Source organism: Oncorhynchus mykiss, chromosome 23 (genome assembly GCF_057628025.1).
Source record: "Oncorhynchus mykiss isolate SJ-2025 chromosome 23, ASM5762802v1, whole genome shotgun sequence".
NCBI lineage: Eukaryota > Metazoa > Chordata > Actinopteri > Salmoniformes > Salmonidae > Oncorhynchus > Oncorhynchus mykiss.
Window position 1 is genome coordinate 64,614,105 of NC_143044.1, and position 16,188 is coordinate 64,630,292.

At 46.4% G+C, this 16,188-nt stretch overlaps 1 protein-coding gene across 50 annotated transcripts in view; it reads left to right on the forward strand.

Annotated features, from left to right (window-relative positions):
* The window catches only part of ank3b (ankyrin 3b), a 294,436-nt gene extending 281,299 nt beyond the window's left edge, over positions 1–13,137 (forward strand). For 27 of the 50 annotated variants that reach the window (XM_090217933.1, XM_090217925.1, XM_090217917.1 and 24 more), the window contains 6 exons: positions 222–516; positions 3,601–3,684; positions 5,367–5,450; positions 5,619–5,864; positions 8,118–8,196; positions 11,100–13,137. In XM_090217933.1, coding sequence (XP_090074059.1) covers positions 222–516; positions 3,601–3,684; positions 5,367–5,450; positions 5,619–5,864; positions 8,118–8,174 — 766 coding nt within the window. In that variant the 3' untranslated portion in view covers positions 8,175–8,196; positions 11,100–13,137. The remainder of the gene's footprint in view (positions 1–221; positions 517–3,600; positions 3,685–5,366; positions 5,451–5,618; positions 5,865–8,117; positions 8,197–11,099) is intronic. The other 23 variants (XM_090217950.1, XM_090217953.1, XM_090217952.1 and 20 more) reach the window with 5 other exon arrangements.
* Positions 13,138–16,188: the final 3,051 nt, after the last annotated feature.

Here is a 16,188-nt window from a genome sequence, read left to right on the forward strand (position 1 = left end):
CCTGTCTCCCCGCCTCCTCCTCTGCCCTCCCTCTCTCACCCTCCCTCTCCCCCTCCTCCTCTCTTCCCTTTCCTCTCTCCTCCCCCACCCTCCCTCTCCCACCCTCCCCCCTCGCCCCCCCTCTCCCACCCTCCCCTTCTCTTCTCTTCTCTTCCCCTTCCTCCCTCCTCCTCTCTTCCCCTTCCTCTCTCCTCCCCCTGTCTCCCCTCCACCTCCCCAAGCCCTGTGAATTCCCTGGACTCCCTGACGACATCACCTGTCCGACCAGCAGAGAAATCCAATGGAGACCACGCTGACTTCCTGTCCCAGCCCGGGTCACATCCTGAGGCCCAGGGTACATCCAACGGGGTGAAGGGTCATGGCCAGGTCGAGGACGAGGGAAGGGCGTCAGCGTCACAAGGAGGGCAGGAAGAGGGAAGCAGAAGGACTCTGGAAGAGGACAGCACAGCAGGACCAAGCAGCAAGGAGCAGCAACAGGAGAAGGGAGGAGTGCAGGGGTCACAGCACAAAGTCCAGGTAACTCTACACATCATGACTCTGCTGTTAGTCCATGTAACTCTACACATCATGACTCTGCTGTTAGTCCAGGTAACTCTACACATCATGACTCTGCTGTTAGTCCAGGTAACTCTACACATCATGACTCTGCTGTTAGTCCAGGTAACTCTACACATCATGACTCTGCTGTTAGTCCAGGTAACTCTACACATCATGACTCTGCTGTTAGTCCAGGTAACTCTACACATCATGACTCTGCTGTTAGTCCAGGTAACTCTACACATCATGACTCTGCTGTTAGTCCAGGTAACTCTACACATCATGACTCTGCTGTTAGTCCAGGTAACTCTACACATCATGAGTCTGCTGTTAGTCCAGGTAACTCTACACATCATGACTCTGCTGTTAGTCCAGGTAACTCTACACATCATGACTCTGTGCTGTTATTGTGGACATGGCTGTTCTTCTGTTCTCATCTCACTCACAAGGTTTATGTGTTATGGGAAAGACCAGTGTACTCTGATATCTAGCTGGTGAAGACCACGTTCAATGGATCAAGGTGGAAAACAAATGCATCTTCTTCACTTCTAACCCTTGTGGCTGGACAGTGTATTTCTTTAAGACGAACCTCTGAGTCAGGATCTGAAATCATTCCTGTCAGACAGGATCTATGACAGGGCTGTTCTGAACCACATGACAGACAGGATCTATGACAGGGCTGTTCTGAACCACATGACAGACAGGATCTATGACAGGGCTGTTCTGAACCACATGTCAGTCAGGATCTATGACAGGGCTGTTCTGAACCACATGACAGACAGGATCTATGACAGGGCTGTTCTGAACCACATGACAGACAGGATCTATGACAGGGCTGTTCTGAACCACATGACAGACAGGATCTATGACAGGGCTGTTCTGAACCACATGTCAGACAGGATCTATGACAGGGCTGTTCTGAACCACATGACAGACAGGATCTATGACAGGGCTGTTCTGAACCACATGTCAGACAGGATCTATGACAGGGCTGTTCTGAACCACATGTCAGTCAGGATCTATGACAGGGCTGTTCTGAACCACATGTCAGAAAGGATCTATGACAGGGCTGTTCTGAACCACATGTCAGACAGGATCTATGACAGGGCTGTTCTGAACCACATGACAGACAGGATCTATGACAGGGCTGTTCTGAACCACATGTCAGTCAGGATCTATGACAGGGTTGTTCTGAACCACATGACAGACAGGATCTATGACAGGGCTGTTCTGAACCACATGTCAGTCAGGATCTATGACAGGGCTGTTCTGAACCACATGACAGACAGGATCTATGACAGGGCTGTTCTGAACCACATGACAGACAGGATCTATGACAGGGCTGTTCTGAACCACATGACAGACATGATCTATGACAGGGCTGTTCTGAACCACATGTCAGTCAGGATCTATGACAGGGCTGTTCTGAACCACATGACAGACAGGATCTATGACAGGGCTGTTCTGAACCACATGACAAACAGGATCTATGACAGGGCTGTTCTGAACCACATGACAGACAGGATCTATGACAGGGCTGTTCTGAACCACATGTCAGTCAGGATCTATGACAGGGCTGTTCTGAACCACATGTCAGACAGGATCTATGACAGGGCTGTTCTGAACCACATGTCAGACAGGATCTATGACAGGGCTGTTCTGAACCACATGTCAGTCAGGATCTATGACAGGGCTGTTCTGAACCACATGTCAGACAGGATCTATGACAGGGCTGTTCTGAACCACATGTCAGTCAGGATCTATGACAGGGTTGTTCTGAACCACATGTCAGTCAGGATCTATGACAGGGCTGTTCTGAACCACATGTCAATCAGGATCTATGACAGGGCTGTTCTGAACCACATGTCAGACAGGATCTATGACAGGGATGTTCTGAACCACATGACAGACAGGATCTATGACAGGGCTGTTCTGAACCACATGTCAGAAAGGATCTATGACGGGGCTGTTCTGAACCACATGTCAGACAGGATCTATGACAGGGCTGTTCTGAACCACATGACAGACAGGATCTATGACAGGGCTGTTCTGAACCACATGACAGACAGAATCTATGACAGGGCTGTTCTGAACCACATGACAGACAGGATCTATGACAGGGCTGTTCAGAACCACATGTCAGACAGGATCTATGACAGGGCTGTTCTGAACCACATGACAGACAGGATCTATGACAGGGCTGTTCTGAACCACATGACAGACAGGATCTATGACAGGGCTGTTCTGAACCACATGACAGACAGGATCTATGACAGGGCTGTTCTGAACCACATGTCAGACAGGATCTATGACAGGGCTGTTCTGAACCACATGACAGACATGATCTATGACAGGGCTGTTCTGAACCACATGTCAGTCAGGATCTATGACAGGGCTGTTCTGAACCACATGACAGACAGGATCTATGACAGGGCTGTTCTGAACCACATGACAGACAGGATCTATGACAGGGCTGTTCTGAACCACATGACAGACAGAATCTATGACAGGGCTGTTCTGAACCACATGACAGACAGGATCTATGACAAGGCTGTTCTGAACCACATGTCAGACAGGATCTATGACAGGGCTGTTCTGAACCACATGACAGACATGATCTATGACAGGGTTGTTCTGAACCACATGTCAGTCAGGATCTATGACAGGGCTGTTCTGAACCACATGACAGACAGGATCTATGACAGGGCTGTTCTGAACCACATGACAGACAGGATCTATGACAGGGCTGTTCTGAACCACATGACAGACAGGATCTATGACAGGGCTGTTCTGAACCACATGTCAGACAGGATCTATGACAGGGCTGTTCTGAACCACATGTCAGTCGGGATCTATGACAGGGCTGTTCTGAACCACATGTCAATCAGGATCTATGACAGGGCTGTTCTGAACCACATGTCAGACAGGATCTATGACAGGGCTGTTCTGAACCACATGACAGACAGGATCTATGACAGGGCTGTTCTGAACCACATGTCAGTTGCAAGGCAGGACATAGTTGTTACTGTGTAGTCAGAGCCCTAACCCTGCCTGGTTCATCAGGAGGGTGGTAGAGATAAGGAGACCAGCTCTGATGAGGAACGGACTGTCACCACCAAGGTGTACCGACGGAGGGTCATTCTGAAGGTACCTGGCCTGCTTGTGGCACTGAGTGGTGTGTTGCCCCAATGAGGCCTGTGCTGTTATCAATGTGCTGTCTGTCTGTGTGGCCTGGGCCTGTCTGTCTGTTTGTCTGTGTGTCCTGTCTGTCTGTGTGGCCTGGGCCTGTCTGTCTGTGTGGCCTAGGCCTGTCTGTCTGTGTGGCCTGGGCCGGATGTGGCAGTCAGGCTCTACAGGAACCTAGAGCTCTGCTGCCTTTCTGCTTGACCAGCTGTTCCCAACTAGCTGTAGCTACTGGCTGACTGGGTTGATCTGTTCTACTGTCCATGTGGTATTAGCTAGTGAATGACAGTAGCACTCACCAGCTCTGGAGACTTCGGCATGTTTTACATCCATCTACTTCCTAGCCTGTCTTCATTTTAACATCAAAGATTTGACAGGTTTCATATCACAGCAAGAATTCACACTAACATTGTTCCAGATCATTCTATCATCACATCATTCTAATATACGTAGTTAAACTCAGTCTTTCATCATGGCTTGCATACTGTTGATGTTGGCTTGTGTTTTCAGTTCCATGTACAATGTTACCATCACCACCTGTGGTTTTCTCTGGATCCCTCTACGAAGTTAATCTTTTAATCAGTTAGTCATTTAATGTTCTGTGTGTTTATTTGATGAGTGGTGGTATTAAAGGGTCATGTTGTGGCAGTGCTTTTTGCAAATGGAGCTTTGTGTTGCTATTGTCCCTAGGGCAGGTAAACTAACCTCAGGTAAACTAATGATGACAGGTAAACTAACGTCAGGCAAACTAAACTCAGGTAAACTAACCTCAGGTAAACTAATGATGACAGGTAAACTAACGTCAGGCAAACTAAACTCAGGTAAACTAACCTCAGGTAAACTAATGATGACAGGTAAACTAAACTCAGGTAAACTAAACTCAGGTAAACTAAACTCAAGTAAACTAATGATGACAGGTAAACTAACGTCAGGTAAACTAAACTCATGTAAACTAACCTCAGGTAAACTAACCTCAGGTAAACTAACCTCAAGTAAACTAATGATGACAGGTAAACTAACGTCAGGTAAACTAATGATGACAGGTAAACTAACCTCAGGTAAACTAATGATGACAGGTAAACTAACGTCAGGTAAACTAAACTCAGGTAAACTAAACTCAGGTAAACTAATGATGACAGGTAAACTAACGTCAGGTAAACTAAACTCAGGTAAACTAAACTCAGGTAAACTAATGATGACAGGTAAACTAACGTCAGGTAAACTAACCTCAGGTAAACTAATGATGACAGGTAAACTAACCTCAGGTAAACTAACCTCAGGTAAACTAACCTCAGGTAAACTAATGATGACAGGTAAACTAACCTCAGGTAAACTAACCTCAGGTAAACTAAACTCAGGTAAACTAACCTCAGGTAAACTAATGATGACAGGTAAACTAAACTCAGGTAAACTAACGTCAGGCAAACTCACCTCAGGTAAACTAATGATGACAGGTAAACTAACCTTAGGTAAACTAATGATGACAGGCAAACTAACGTCAGGTAAACTAACCTCAGGTAAACTAATGATGACAGGTAAACTAATGTCAGGCAAACTAACGTCAGGTAAACTAACCTCAGATAAACTAATGATGACAGGTAAACTAATGATGACAGGTAAATCCTACTGTACCATATCATTCTCAGGGAGAACAGGCCAGAAACATCCCTGTGGAGTCAGTGACAGAAGAGCAGTTCACAGACGAGGATGGAAACATAGTCACCCGAAAAGTAACTGCTGTACCCCACTTCACTACACACCCCACACCCCTATTACATCATCACCCTGTCCTCTTCTGATATCATCTGAACATCTCCCCCCATGCCCATCCTCCCCATCTCCAACCCCCATCCCCATTCTTCTGTCCTAACATGACTTTATACCCCTCCACTCCTAAGGTCATCAGGAAAGTAGTACGTCGTATTGCTGCTACGGCAACTACTTTTACTGCTGCTACTACTGCTACTACAGAGGAGGTGAAAGCAGCAGGAGCAGTAGGAGAAGGAGGAGCAGGAGGAAGAGGAGAAGCAGCAGGAGGAGGAGGAGGCAAGAAGGAAAATAAGGGCAGGAAGAGAAACAAGCGCTCCCGAGGAAGCCCTAAGGCAGAGCAGGAGAGCTCTAAGGGTCAGAGGGGAAAGACTGAGGTTTGCTCCATGATCATAGAGTAGACTGAAGTGTGGTGTTGACACTAACGGTAGACTAGTAGTGGACAGAGTTCCAACTAGACGGTAGACTAGTAGTGGAGAGAGTTCCAACTAGACAGTAGACTAGTAGTGGAGAGAGTTCCAACTAGACAGTAGACTAGTAGTGGAGAGAGTTCCAACTAGACGGTAGACTAGTAGTGGAGAGAGTTCCAACTAGACGGTAGACTAGTAGTGGAGAGAGTTCCAACTAGACGGTAGACTAGTAGTGGAGAGAGTTCCAACTAGACGGTAGACTAGTAGTGGAGAGAGTTCCAACTAGACGGTAGACTAGTAGTGGAGAGAGTTCCAACTAGACGGTAGACTAGTAGTGGAGAGAGTTCCAACTAGACAGTAGACTAGTAGTGGAGAGAGTTCCAACTAGACAGTAGACTAGTAGTGGAGAGAGTTCCAACTAGACGGTAGACTAGTAGTGGAGAGAGTTCCAACTAGACGGTAGACTAGTAGTGGAGAGAGTTCCAACTAGACGGTAGACTAGTAGTGGAGAGAGTTCCAACTAGACAGTAGACTAGTAGTGGAGAGAGTTCCAACTAGACGGTAGACTAGTAGTGGAGAGAGTTCCAACTAGACGGTAGACTAGTAGTGGAGAGAGTTCCAACTAGACGGTAGACTAGTAGTGGAGAGAGTTCCAACTAGACGGTAGACTAGTAGTGGAGAGAGTTCCAACTAGACGGTAGACTAGTAGTGGAGAGAGTTCCAACTAGACAGTAGACTAGTAGTGGAGAGAGTTCCAACTAGACGGTAGACTAGTAGTGGAGAGAGTTCCAACTAGACGGTAGACTAGTAGTGGAGAGAGTTCCAACTAGACGGTAGACTAGTAGTGGAGAGAGTTCCAACTAGACAGTAGACTAGTAGTGGAGAGAGTTCCAACTAGACGGTAGACTAGTAGTGGAGAGAGTTCCAACTAGACGGTAGACTAGTAGTGGAGAGAGTTCCAACTAGACGGTAGACTAGTAGTGGAGAGAGTTCCAACTAGACGGTAGACTAGTAGTGGAGAGAGTTCCAACTAGACGATAGACTAGTAGTGGAGAGAGTTCCAACTAGACGGTAGACTAGTAGTGGAGAGAGTTCCAACTAGACGGTAGACTAATAGTGGAGAGAGTTCCAACTAGACGGTAGACTAGTAGTGGAGAGAGTTCCAACTAGACGGTAGACTAGTAGTGGAGAGAGTTCCAACTAGACGGTAGACTAGTAGTGGAGAGAGTTCCAACTAGACGGTAGACTAGTAGTGGAGAGAGTTCCAACTAGACGGTAGACTAGTAGTGGAGAGAGTTCCAACTAGACGGTAGACTAGTAGTGGAGAGAGTTCCAACTAGACGGTAGACTAATAGTGGAGAGAGTTCCAACTAGACGGTAGACTAATAGTGGAGAGAGTTCCAACTAGACAGTAGACTAGTAGTGGAGAGAGTTCCAACTAGACGGTAGACTAGTAGTGGAGAGAGTTCCAACTAGACGGTAGACTAGTAGTGGAGAGAGTTCCAACTAGACGGTAGACTAGTAGTGGAGAGAGTTCCAACTAGACGGTAGACTAATAGTGGAGAGAGTTCCAACTAGACGGTAGACTAGTAGTGGAGAGAGTTCCAACTAGACGGTAGACTAGTAGTGGAGAGAGTTCCAACTAGACGGTAGACTAGTAGTGGAGAGAGTTCCAACTAGACGGTAGACTAGTAGTGGAGAGAGTTCCAACTAGACGGTAGACTAGTAGTGGAGAGAGTTCCAACTAGACGGTAGACTAGTAGTGGAGAGAGTTCCAACTAGACGGTAGACTAATAGTGGAGAGAGTTCCAACTAGACGGTAGACTAGTAGTGGAGAGAGTTCCAACTAGACGGTAGACTAGTAGTGGAGACAATTCCAACTAGACAGTAGACACTGACGGTAGACTAGCAGTGCGGAATGCTTCAGAGTGCTGTGGTGTGTGCTTGTCAGACAGCTCAGTTCAACGTGAAGCGATCAGAGAGCTCAATCTGACCTGCTGTCAGTGTGATGTGATGTCACTGTGTTTACTGGTCAGACTATGAACCTGATGGTGCAGTGATGCCAATCAGCTGGATGTAGTGAATTAACAACTCCCTAAGTGTTTTCTTTCAGCATGTCTAGGATACTAGTGGAGAAGAGTTTCAGTCTGCCTGGTGTTTCTGTGTGTTCTGCGGGCCTGCCCCATCGTCCTGTCTAACCCCTCTCTCTGTGTGTTGCAGTCTGGAGAAGGGTCAGGGTCGAAGGTGAAAAAGAAGCAAGTGGAAAAGGATCAATGATAACAGTCGTGTGCTCAACCTGGTACGTACAAGTATGGAGCTCAGGTCTGATAGAATATGGAGGGAAATGGGGATCACTTAACACTACAGCCGGGTGGTATCCTGTCTGGATCCATTATCCTTTCGGAACCATTATCCTGTCTGGATCCATTATCCTGTCAGATCCAGGACAGGCTCAGCCTGGATCCATTATCCTGTCGGATCCAGCAACTGGCTGTCTGGATTCATTATCCTGTCGGATCCAGCAACTGGCTGTCTGGATTCATTATCCTGTCAGATCCAGGAACCGGCTGTCTGGATTCATTATCCTGTCGGATCCAGCAACCCGGGTGTCTGGATCCATTATCCTGTCGGATCCAGGACAGGCTCAGTCTGGATCCATTATCCTGTCGGATCCAGGACAGGCTCAGTCTGGATCCATTATCCTGTCGGATCCAGCAACCGGCTGTCTGGATCCATTATCCTGTCGGATCCAGGACAGGCTCAGTCTGGATCCATTATCCTGTCGAATCCAGCAACAGGCTGTCTGGATCCATTATCCTGTCGGCTCCAGGACATACTCAGTTTGGATCCATTATCCTATCAGATCCAAGAACCAGCTGTCTTGATCCATTAGCTTGTCGGATCCAGGAACCAGCTGTCTTGATCCATTGTCCTGTCGGATCCAGCAACCGGCTGTCTGGATCCATTATCCTAACCCTAACCCTACTGACAACATGCTAACTCAGCCCTATAGAGAGGACCCTACTAACAACATGCTAACTCAGACCCCTAGAGATGTGACCCTACTAACAACATGCTAACTCAGACCCCTAGAGATGTGACCCTACTGACAACATGCTAACTCAGCCTCCTAGAGATGTGACCCTACTGACAACATGCTAACTCAGCCCCCTAGAGATGTGACCCTACTGACAACATGCTAACTCAGCCCTATATAGATGTGACCCTACTGACAACGTCCCAACTCAGCCCTATATAGATGTGACCCTACTGACAACATGCTAACTCAGCCCTATATAGATGTGACCCTACTGACAACATGCTAACTCTGCCCTATATAGATGTGACCCTACTGACAACGTGCCAACTCAGCCCTATATAGATGTGACCCTACTGACAACATGCTAACTCTGCACTATATAGATGTGACCCTACTGACAACATGGTAACTCAGCCCTATATAGATGTGACCCTACTGACAACATGCTAACTCAGCCCTATATAGATGTGACCCTACTGACAACATGCTAACTCAGTCCTATATAGATGTGACCCTACTGACAACATGCTAACTCTGCCCTATATAGATGTGACCCTACTGACAACATGCTAACTCAGCCCCATATAGATGCGACCCTACTGACAACATGCTAACTCAGCCCCCTAGAGATGTGACCCTACTGACAACATGCTAACTCTGCCCCCTAGAGATGTGACCCTACTGACAACATGCTAACTCTGCCCCCTAGAGATGTGACCCTACTGACAACATGCTAACTCAGCCCCCTAGAGATGTGACCCTACTGACAACATGATAACTCTGCCCCCTAGAGATGTGACCCTACTCACAACATGCTAACTCAGCCCCCTAGAGATGTGACCCTACTGACAACATGCTAACTCTGCCCCCTAGAGATGTGACCCTACTGACAACATGCTAACTCTGCCCGATAGAGATGTGACCCTACTGACAACATGCTAACTCAGCCCCCTAGAGATGTGACCCTACTGACAACATGCTAACTCTGCCCCCTAGAGATGTGACCCTACTGACAACATGCTAACTCTGCCCCCTAGAGATGTGACCCTACTGACAACATGCTAACTCTGCCCCCTAGAGATGTGACCCTACTGACAACATGCTAACTCTGCCCCCTAGAGATGTGACCCTACTGACAACATGCTAACTCAGCCCCCTAGAGATGTGACCCTACTGACAACATGATAACTCTGCCCCCTAGAGATGTGACCCTACTCACAACATGCTAACTCAGCCCCCTAGAGATGTGACCCTACTGACAACATGCTAACTCTGCCCCCTAGAGATGTGACCCTACTGACAACATGCTAACTCTGCCCCCTAGAGATGTGACCCTACTGACAACATGCTAACTCAGCCCCCTAGAGATGTGACCCTACTGACAACATGCTAACTCTGCCCCCTAGAGATGTGACCCTACTGACAACATGCTAACTCAGCCCCCTAGAGATGTGACCCTACTGACAACATGCTAACTCTGCCCCCTAGAGATGTGACCCTACTGACAACATGCTAACTCAGCCCCCTAGAGATGTGACCCTACTGACAACATGCTAACTCAGCCCCCTAGAGATGTGACCCTACTGACAACATGCTAACTCTGCCCCCTAGAGATGTGACCCTACTGACAACATGCTAACTCAGCCCCCTAGAGATGTGACCCTACTGACAACATGATAACTCTGCCCCCTAGAGATGTGACCCTACTGACAACATGCTAACTCTGCCCCCTAGAGATGTGACCCTACTGACAACATGCTAACTCAGCCCCCTAGAGATGTGACCCTACTGACAACATGCTAACTCAGCCCCCTAGAGATGTGACCCTACTGACAACATGCTAACTCAGCCCCCTAGAGATGTGACCCTACTGACAACATGCTAACTCTGCCCCCTAGAGATGTGACCCTACTGACAACATGCTAACTCAGCCCCCTAGAGATGTGACCCTACTGACAACATGATAACTCTGCCCCCTAGAGATGTGACCCTACTCACAACATGCTAACTCACACTTTCTGAGGGCCTTGCAGTCTTGTTAGTTTAGCTGGTTGGTGCAGTTGGTTAATCAAGAGAGACAAACTATTCACAACATACACAGTGGTGAGAGAATTAAACTCATGTTGATCTAAATCACCTATCATATGTTTTTTGTTTTGCAGGTTTGTTGATGTTTCATGACTTCCTGGAAGGGAGATGACTGGAACTTGAAGCAGGAGAACAGCCAATCAGAACGTGTGTCTGCAGCTTTCACGTTAACGCATGGTTTTACAGCAAGACCACTTTATTTGATTTCGCATGAGCATGAAAAAATTACTTTTCTGTCCACAACCTGGGCTCCAGTCATGACCTGTTGTTACCACGGTGACAGGAGAACAGGGGTGTGGTCTGCTCCATCATGGCGTCAGGACAACAGTAGCCACGCCTCCAAGCATCTCTCGGACCAATGAGGTACAACAGGACGTTTGATTGACAGATTAGAGGAACACTTGGAGTCACCTTCTACAAGCCTTATATATTCTGTCCTGTAGCCACACCACTGGGGTGGGTGTATAATGTGGTTGTGTTTTTTAATAACAACGGGTGGTTTGGTTGTATATAAATGACACTGTAAAAACTTCTGAAGTTAGTCACTGATAGTTTGTTTTCTGCACTGGTAGGACAGCTTCGCAAAGCATTGGAATGAAATGCCTATATTGATTCCACCTTTATGAAAATGCTTGGGTGTTACTGCACATGTCTAATTATCAGCAGGAAATATTTGTCAAATGGAAATGGTAGCTTGATTTTAACCCAACTCCACTGCAACTCTCAAACATCACTTCTGTGAACATATTTCCTCAGAGTACTAATATTTTGATGCATGAGATTCACCTGGTTTGACTTAGTTTTCCTCATTTGCGAACATTGTATTATGAAATAAGGTGTTACTTCTATCAGTGTCTGTCTACTCTGCTCTGGCACTGACTGTTTTAAAGAGACATGAACACACAGCCACCTGGGGGACAGCAGGACAGAGAGGGAGACTTCATTCTAATGCTTTATGAGGGCCCACAGTGTAACATGGAATATGCCTCTACTATTAAAGACGTGGAGATATGAGAGCTCCCAATATATAATGTAGACTGACACATTGGAAAGGGTTAGAGCGTTTACCCCAATTTATAATGTAGACTGACACATTGGAAAGGGTTAGAGAGGTATTACCCCAATATATAATGTAGACTGTCACATTGGAAAGGGTTAGAGAGGTATTACCCCAATATATAATGTAGACTGTCACATTGGAAAGGGTTAGAGAGGTATTACCCCAATATATAATGTAGACTGACACATTGGAAAGGGTTAGAGAGGTATTACCCCAATATATAATGTAGATTGACACATTGGAAAGGGTTAGAGAGGTATTACCCCAATATATAATGTAGACTGACACATTGGAAAGGGTTAGAGAGCTCCCAAAATATAATGTAGACTGACACATTGGAAAGGGTTAGAGAACTTTTACCCCAATTTATAATGTAGACTGGCACATTGGAAAGGGTTAGAGAGGTATTACCCCAATATATAATGTAGACTGGCACATTGGAAAGGGTTAGAGAGGTATTACCCCAATATATAATGTAGACTGACACATTGGAAAGGGTTAGAGAGCTCCCAAAATATAATGTAGACTGACACATTGGAAAGGGTTAGAGAACTTTTACCCCAATTTATAATGTAGACTGTCACATTGAAAAGGGTTAGAGAGGTATTACCCCAATATATAATGTAGACTGTCACATTGGAAAGGGTTAGAGAGGTATTACCCCAATATATAATGTAGACTGGCACATTGGAAAGGGTTAGAGAGGTATTACCCCAATATATAATGTAGACTGACACATTGGAAAGGGTTAGAGAGGTATTACCCCAATATATAATGTAGACTGACACATTGGAAAGGGTTAACAGTTCTCATGCGTATTTGCTCCAAACCAATCATTGGTCATTGTTTTAGCAGTGTAATGTTATGTTCTAAGCCTGCTGTAGTTTAAAGGGGCATTTTTTTCTTTGGGGTTTGATGCCATATTTCCTTCCATTGATTCTCTTCATATGAGACCACCTAAAGCATTGATTGATGATCTGGTAACACATGACAACCAACATGGATGATCCCATTCATTATTTAAGCAGAAATAAATTGTGTTTAAACTGAAACAGTCTGAGGTTGTTTTCATCCATCTCTACAGTATGTTCCAAATACTTTGGGGGATTTTATTTAACAATTTAACAATTATTTAACAATATAATAACATACACATACATAATGTTTGAATAGTGTTCAGTTATGAGGTTGACTTACACTGAGAATACAAAACATTAGGAACACCTGCTCTTTCAATGACAGAAGGATCAGGTGAATCCAGGAGAAAGCAATGATCCCTTATTGATGTCACTTGCTAAATCCATTTCAATCAGTGTAGATGAAGGGGAGGAGACGGGTTAAAGATGAAGGGGAGGAGACGGGTTAAAGATGAAGGGGAGGAGACGGGTTAAAGATGAAGGGGAGGAGACGGGTTAAAGATGAAGGGGAGGAGACGGGTTAAAGATGAAGGGGAGGAGACGGGTTAAAGATGAAGGGGAGGAGACGGGTTAAAGATGAAGGGGAGGAGACGGGTTAAAGATGAAGGGGAGGAGACGGGTTAAAGATGAAGGGGAGGAGACGGGTTAAAGATGAAGGGGAGGAGACGGGTTAAAGATGAAGGGGAGGAGACGGGTTAAAGATGAAGGGGTGGAGACGGGTTAAAGATGAAGGGGAGGAGACTGGTTAAAGATGAAGGGGAGGAGACGGGTTAAAGATGAAGGGGAGGAGACGGGTTAAAGATGAAGGGGAGGAGACGGGTTAAAGATGAAGGGGAGGAGACGGGTTAAAGATGAAGGGGAGGAGACGGGTTAAAGATGAAGGGGAGGAGACGGGTTAAAGATGAAGGGGAGGAGACGGGTTAAAGATGAAGGGGAGGAGACGGGTTAAAGATGAAGGGGAGGAGACGGGTTAAAGATGAAGGGGAGGAGACGGGTTAAAGATGAAGGGGAGGAGACGGGTTAAAGATGAAGGGGTGGAGACGGGTTAAAGATGAAGGGGAGGAGACGGGTTAAAGATGAAGTGGAGGAGACGGGTTAAAGATGAAGGGGAGGAGACGGGTTAAAGATGAAGGGGAGGAGACGGGTTAAAGATGAAGGGGAGGAGACGGGTTAAAGATGAAGGGGAGGAGACGGGTTAAAGATGAAGGGGAGGAGACGGGTTAAAGATGAAGGGGAGGAGACGGGTTAAAGATGAAGGGGAGGAGACGGGTTAAAGATGAAGGGGAGGAGACGGGTTAAAGATGAAGGGGAGGAGACGGGTTAAAGATGAAGGGGAGGAGACGGGTTAAAGATGAAGGGGAGGAGACGGGTTAAAGATGAAGGGGAGGAGACGGGTTAAAGAAGGATTTTAAGCCTTGAGTCAATTTTTGTATTTGTATTTATTATGGATCCCCATTAGTTCCTGCCAAGGCAGCAGCTACTCTTCCTGGGGTTTATTATGGATCCCCATTAGTTCCTGCCAAGGCAGCAGCTACTCTTCCTGGGGTTTATTATGGATCCCCATTAGTTCCTGTCAAGGCAGCAGCTACTCTTCCTGGGGTTTATTATGGATCCCCATTAGTTCCTGCCAAGGCAGCAGCTACTCTTCCTGGGGTTTATTATGGATCCCCATTAGTTCCTGCCAAGGCAGCAGCTACTCTTCCTGGGGTTTATTATGGATCCCCATTAGTTCCTGCCAAGGCAGCAGCTACTCTTCCTGGGGTTCATTATGGATCCCCATTAGTTCCTGCCAAGGCAGCAGCTACTCTTCCTGGGGTTTATTATGGATCCTCATTAGTTCCTGTCAAGGCAGCAGCTACTCTTCCTGGGGTTTATTATGGATCCCCATTAGTTCCTGTCAAGGCAGCAGCTACTCTTCCTGGGGTTTATTATGGATCCCCATTAGTTCCTGCCAAGGCAGCAGCTACTCTTCCTGGGGTTTATTATGGATCCCCATTAGTTCCTGCCAAGGCAGCAGCTACTCTTCCTGGGGTTTAGTATGGATCCCCATTAGTTCCTGACAAGGCAGCAGCTACTCTTCCTGGGGTTTATTATGGATCCCCATTAGTTCCTGCCAAGGCAGCAGCTACTCTTCCTGGGGTTTAGTATGGATCCCCATTAGTTCCTGACAAGGCAGCAGCTACTCTTCCTGGGGTTTATTATGGATCCCCATTAGTTCCTGCCAAGGCAGCAGCTACTCTTCCTGGGGTTTATTATGGATCCCCATTAGTTCCTGCCAAGGCAGCAGCTCCTCTTCCTGGGGTTTATTATGGATCCCCATTAGTTGGGATTTATTATGGATCCCCATTAGTTGGGGTTTATTATGGATCCCCATTAGTTGGGATTTATAATGGATCCCCATTAGTTGGGGTTTATTATGGATCCCCATTAGTTCCTGCCAAGGCAGCAGCTACTCTTCCTGGGGTTTATTATGGATCCCCATTAGTTCCTGCCAAGGCAGCAGCTACTCTTCCTGGGGTTTATTATGGATCCCCATTAGTTCCTGCCAAGGCAGCAGCTCCTCTTCCTGGGGTTTATTATGGATCCCCATCAGTTCCTGCCAAGGCAGCAGCTACTCTTCCTGGGGTTTATTATGGATCCCCATTAGTTCCTGCCAAGGCAGCAGCTACTCTTCCTGGGGTTTATTATGGATCCCCATTAGTTCCTGCCAAGGCAGCAGCTACTCTTCATGCGGTCTAGCATTATTAAGGCATTTATTTACAATAAAAAATATTAAATGACATTACATTTCATAACACTTTTCACAACACATTGTGTTCCCTCAGGACACTACTCTACTATCACATATATACAATACAACATCCATGTGTACATGTGTGTAGAGACAGATTGTGTATGTGTGTGTAGAGACAGATGGTGTATGTGTGTGTAGAGACATGGATTGTGTATGTGGATTGTGTATGGATTGTGTGTGTGTAGTGTACGTGTGTGTAGAGACATGGATTGTGTATGTGTGTGTAGTGTATGTGTGTAGAGACATGGATTGTGTATGTGTGTGTAGTGTATGTGTGTGTAGAGACATGGATTGTGTATGTGTGTGTAGTGTACCTGTGTAGAGACATGGATTGTGTATGTGTGTGTAGTGTATGTGCCTGTAGAGACATGGATTGTGTATGTGTGTGTAGT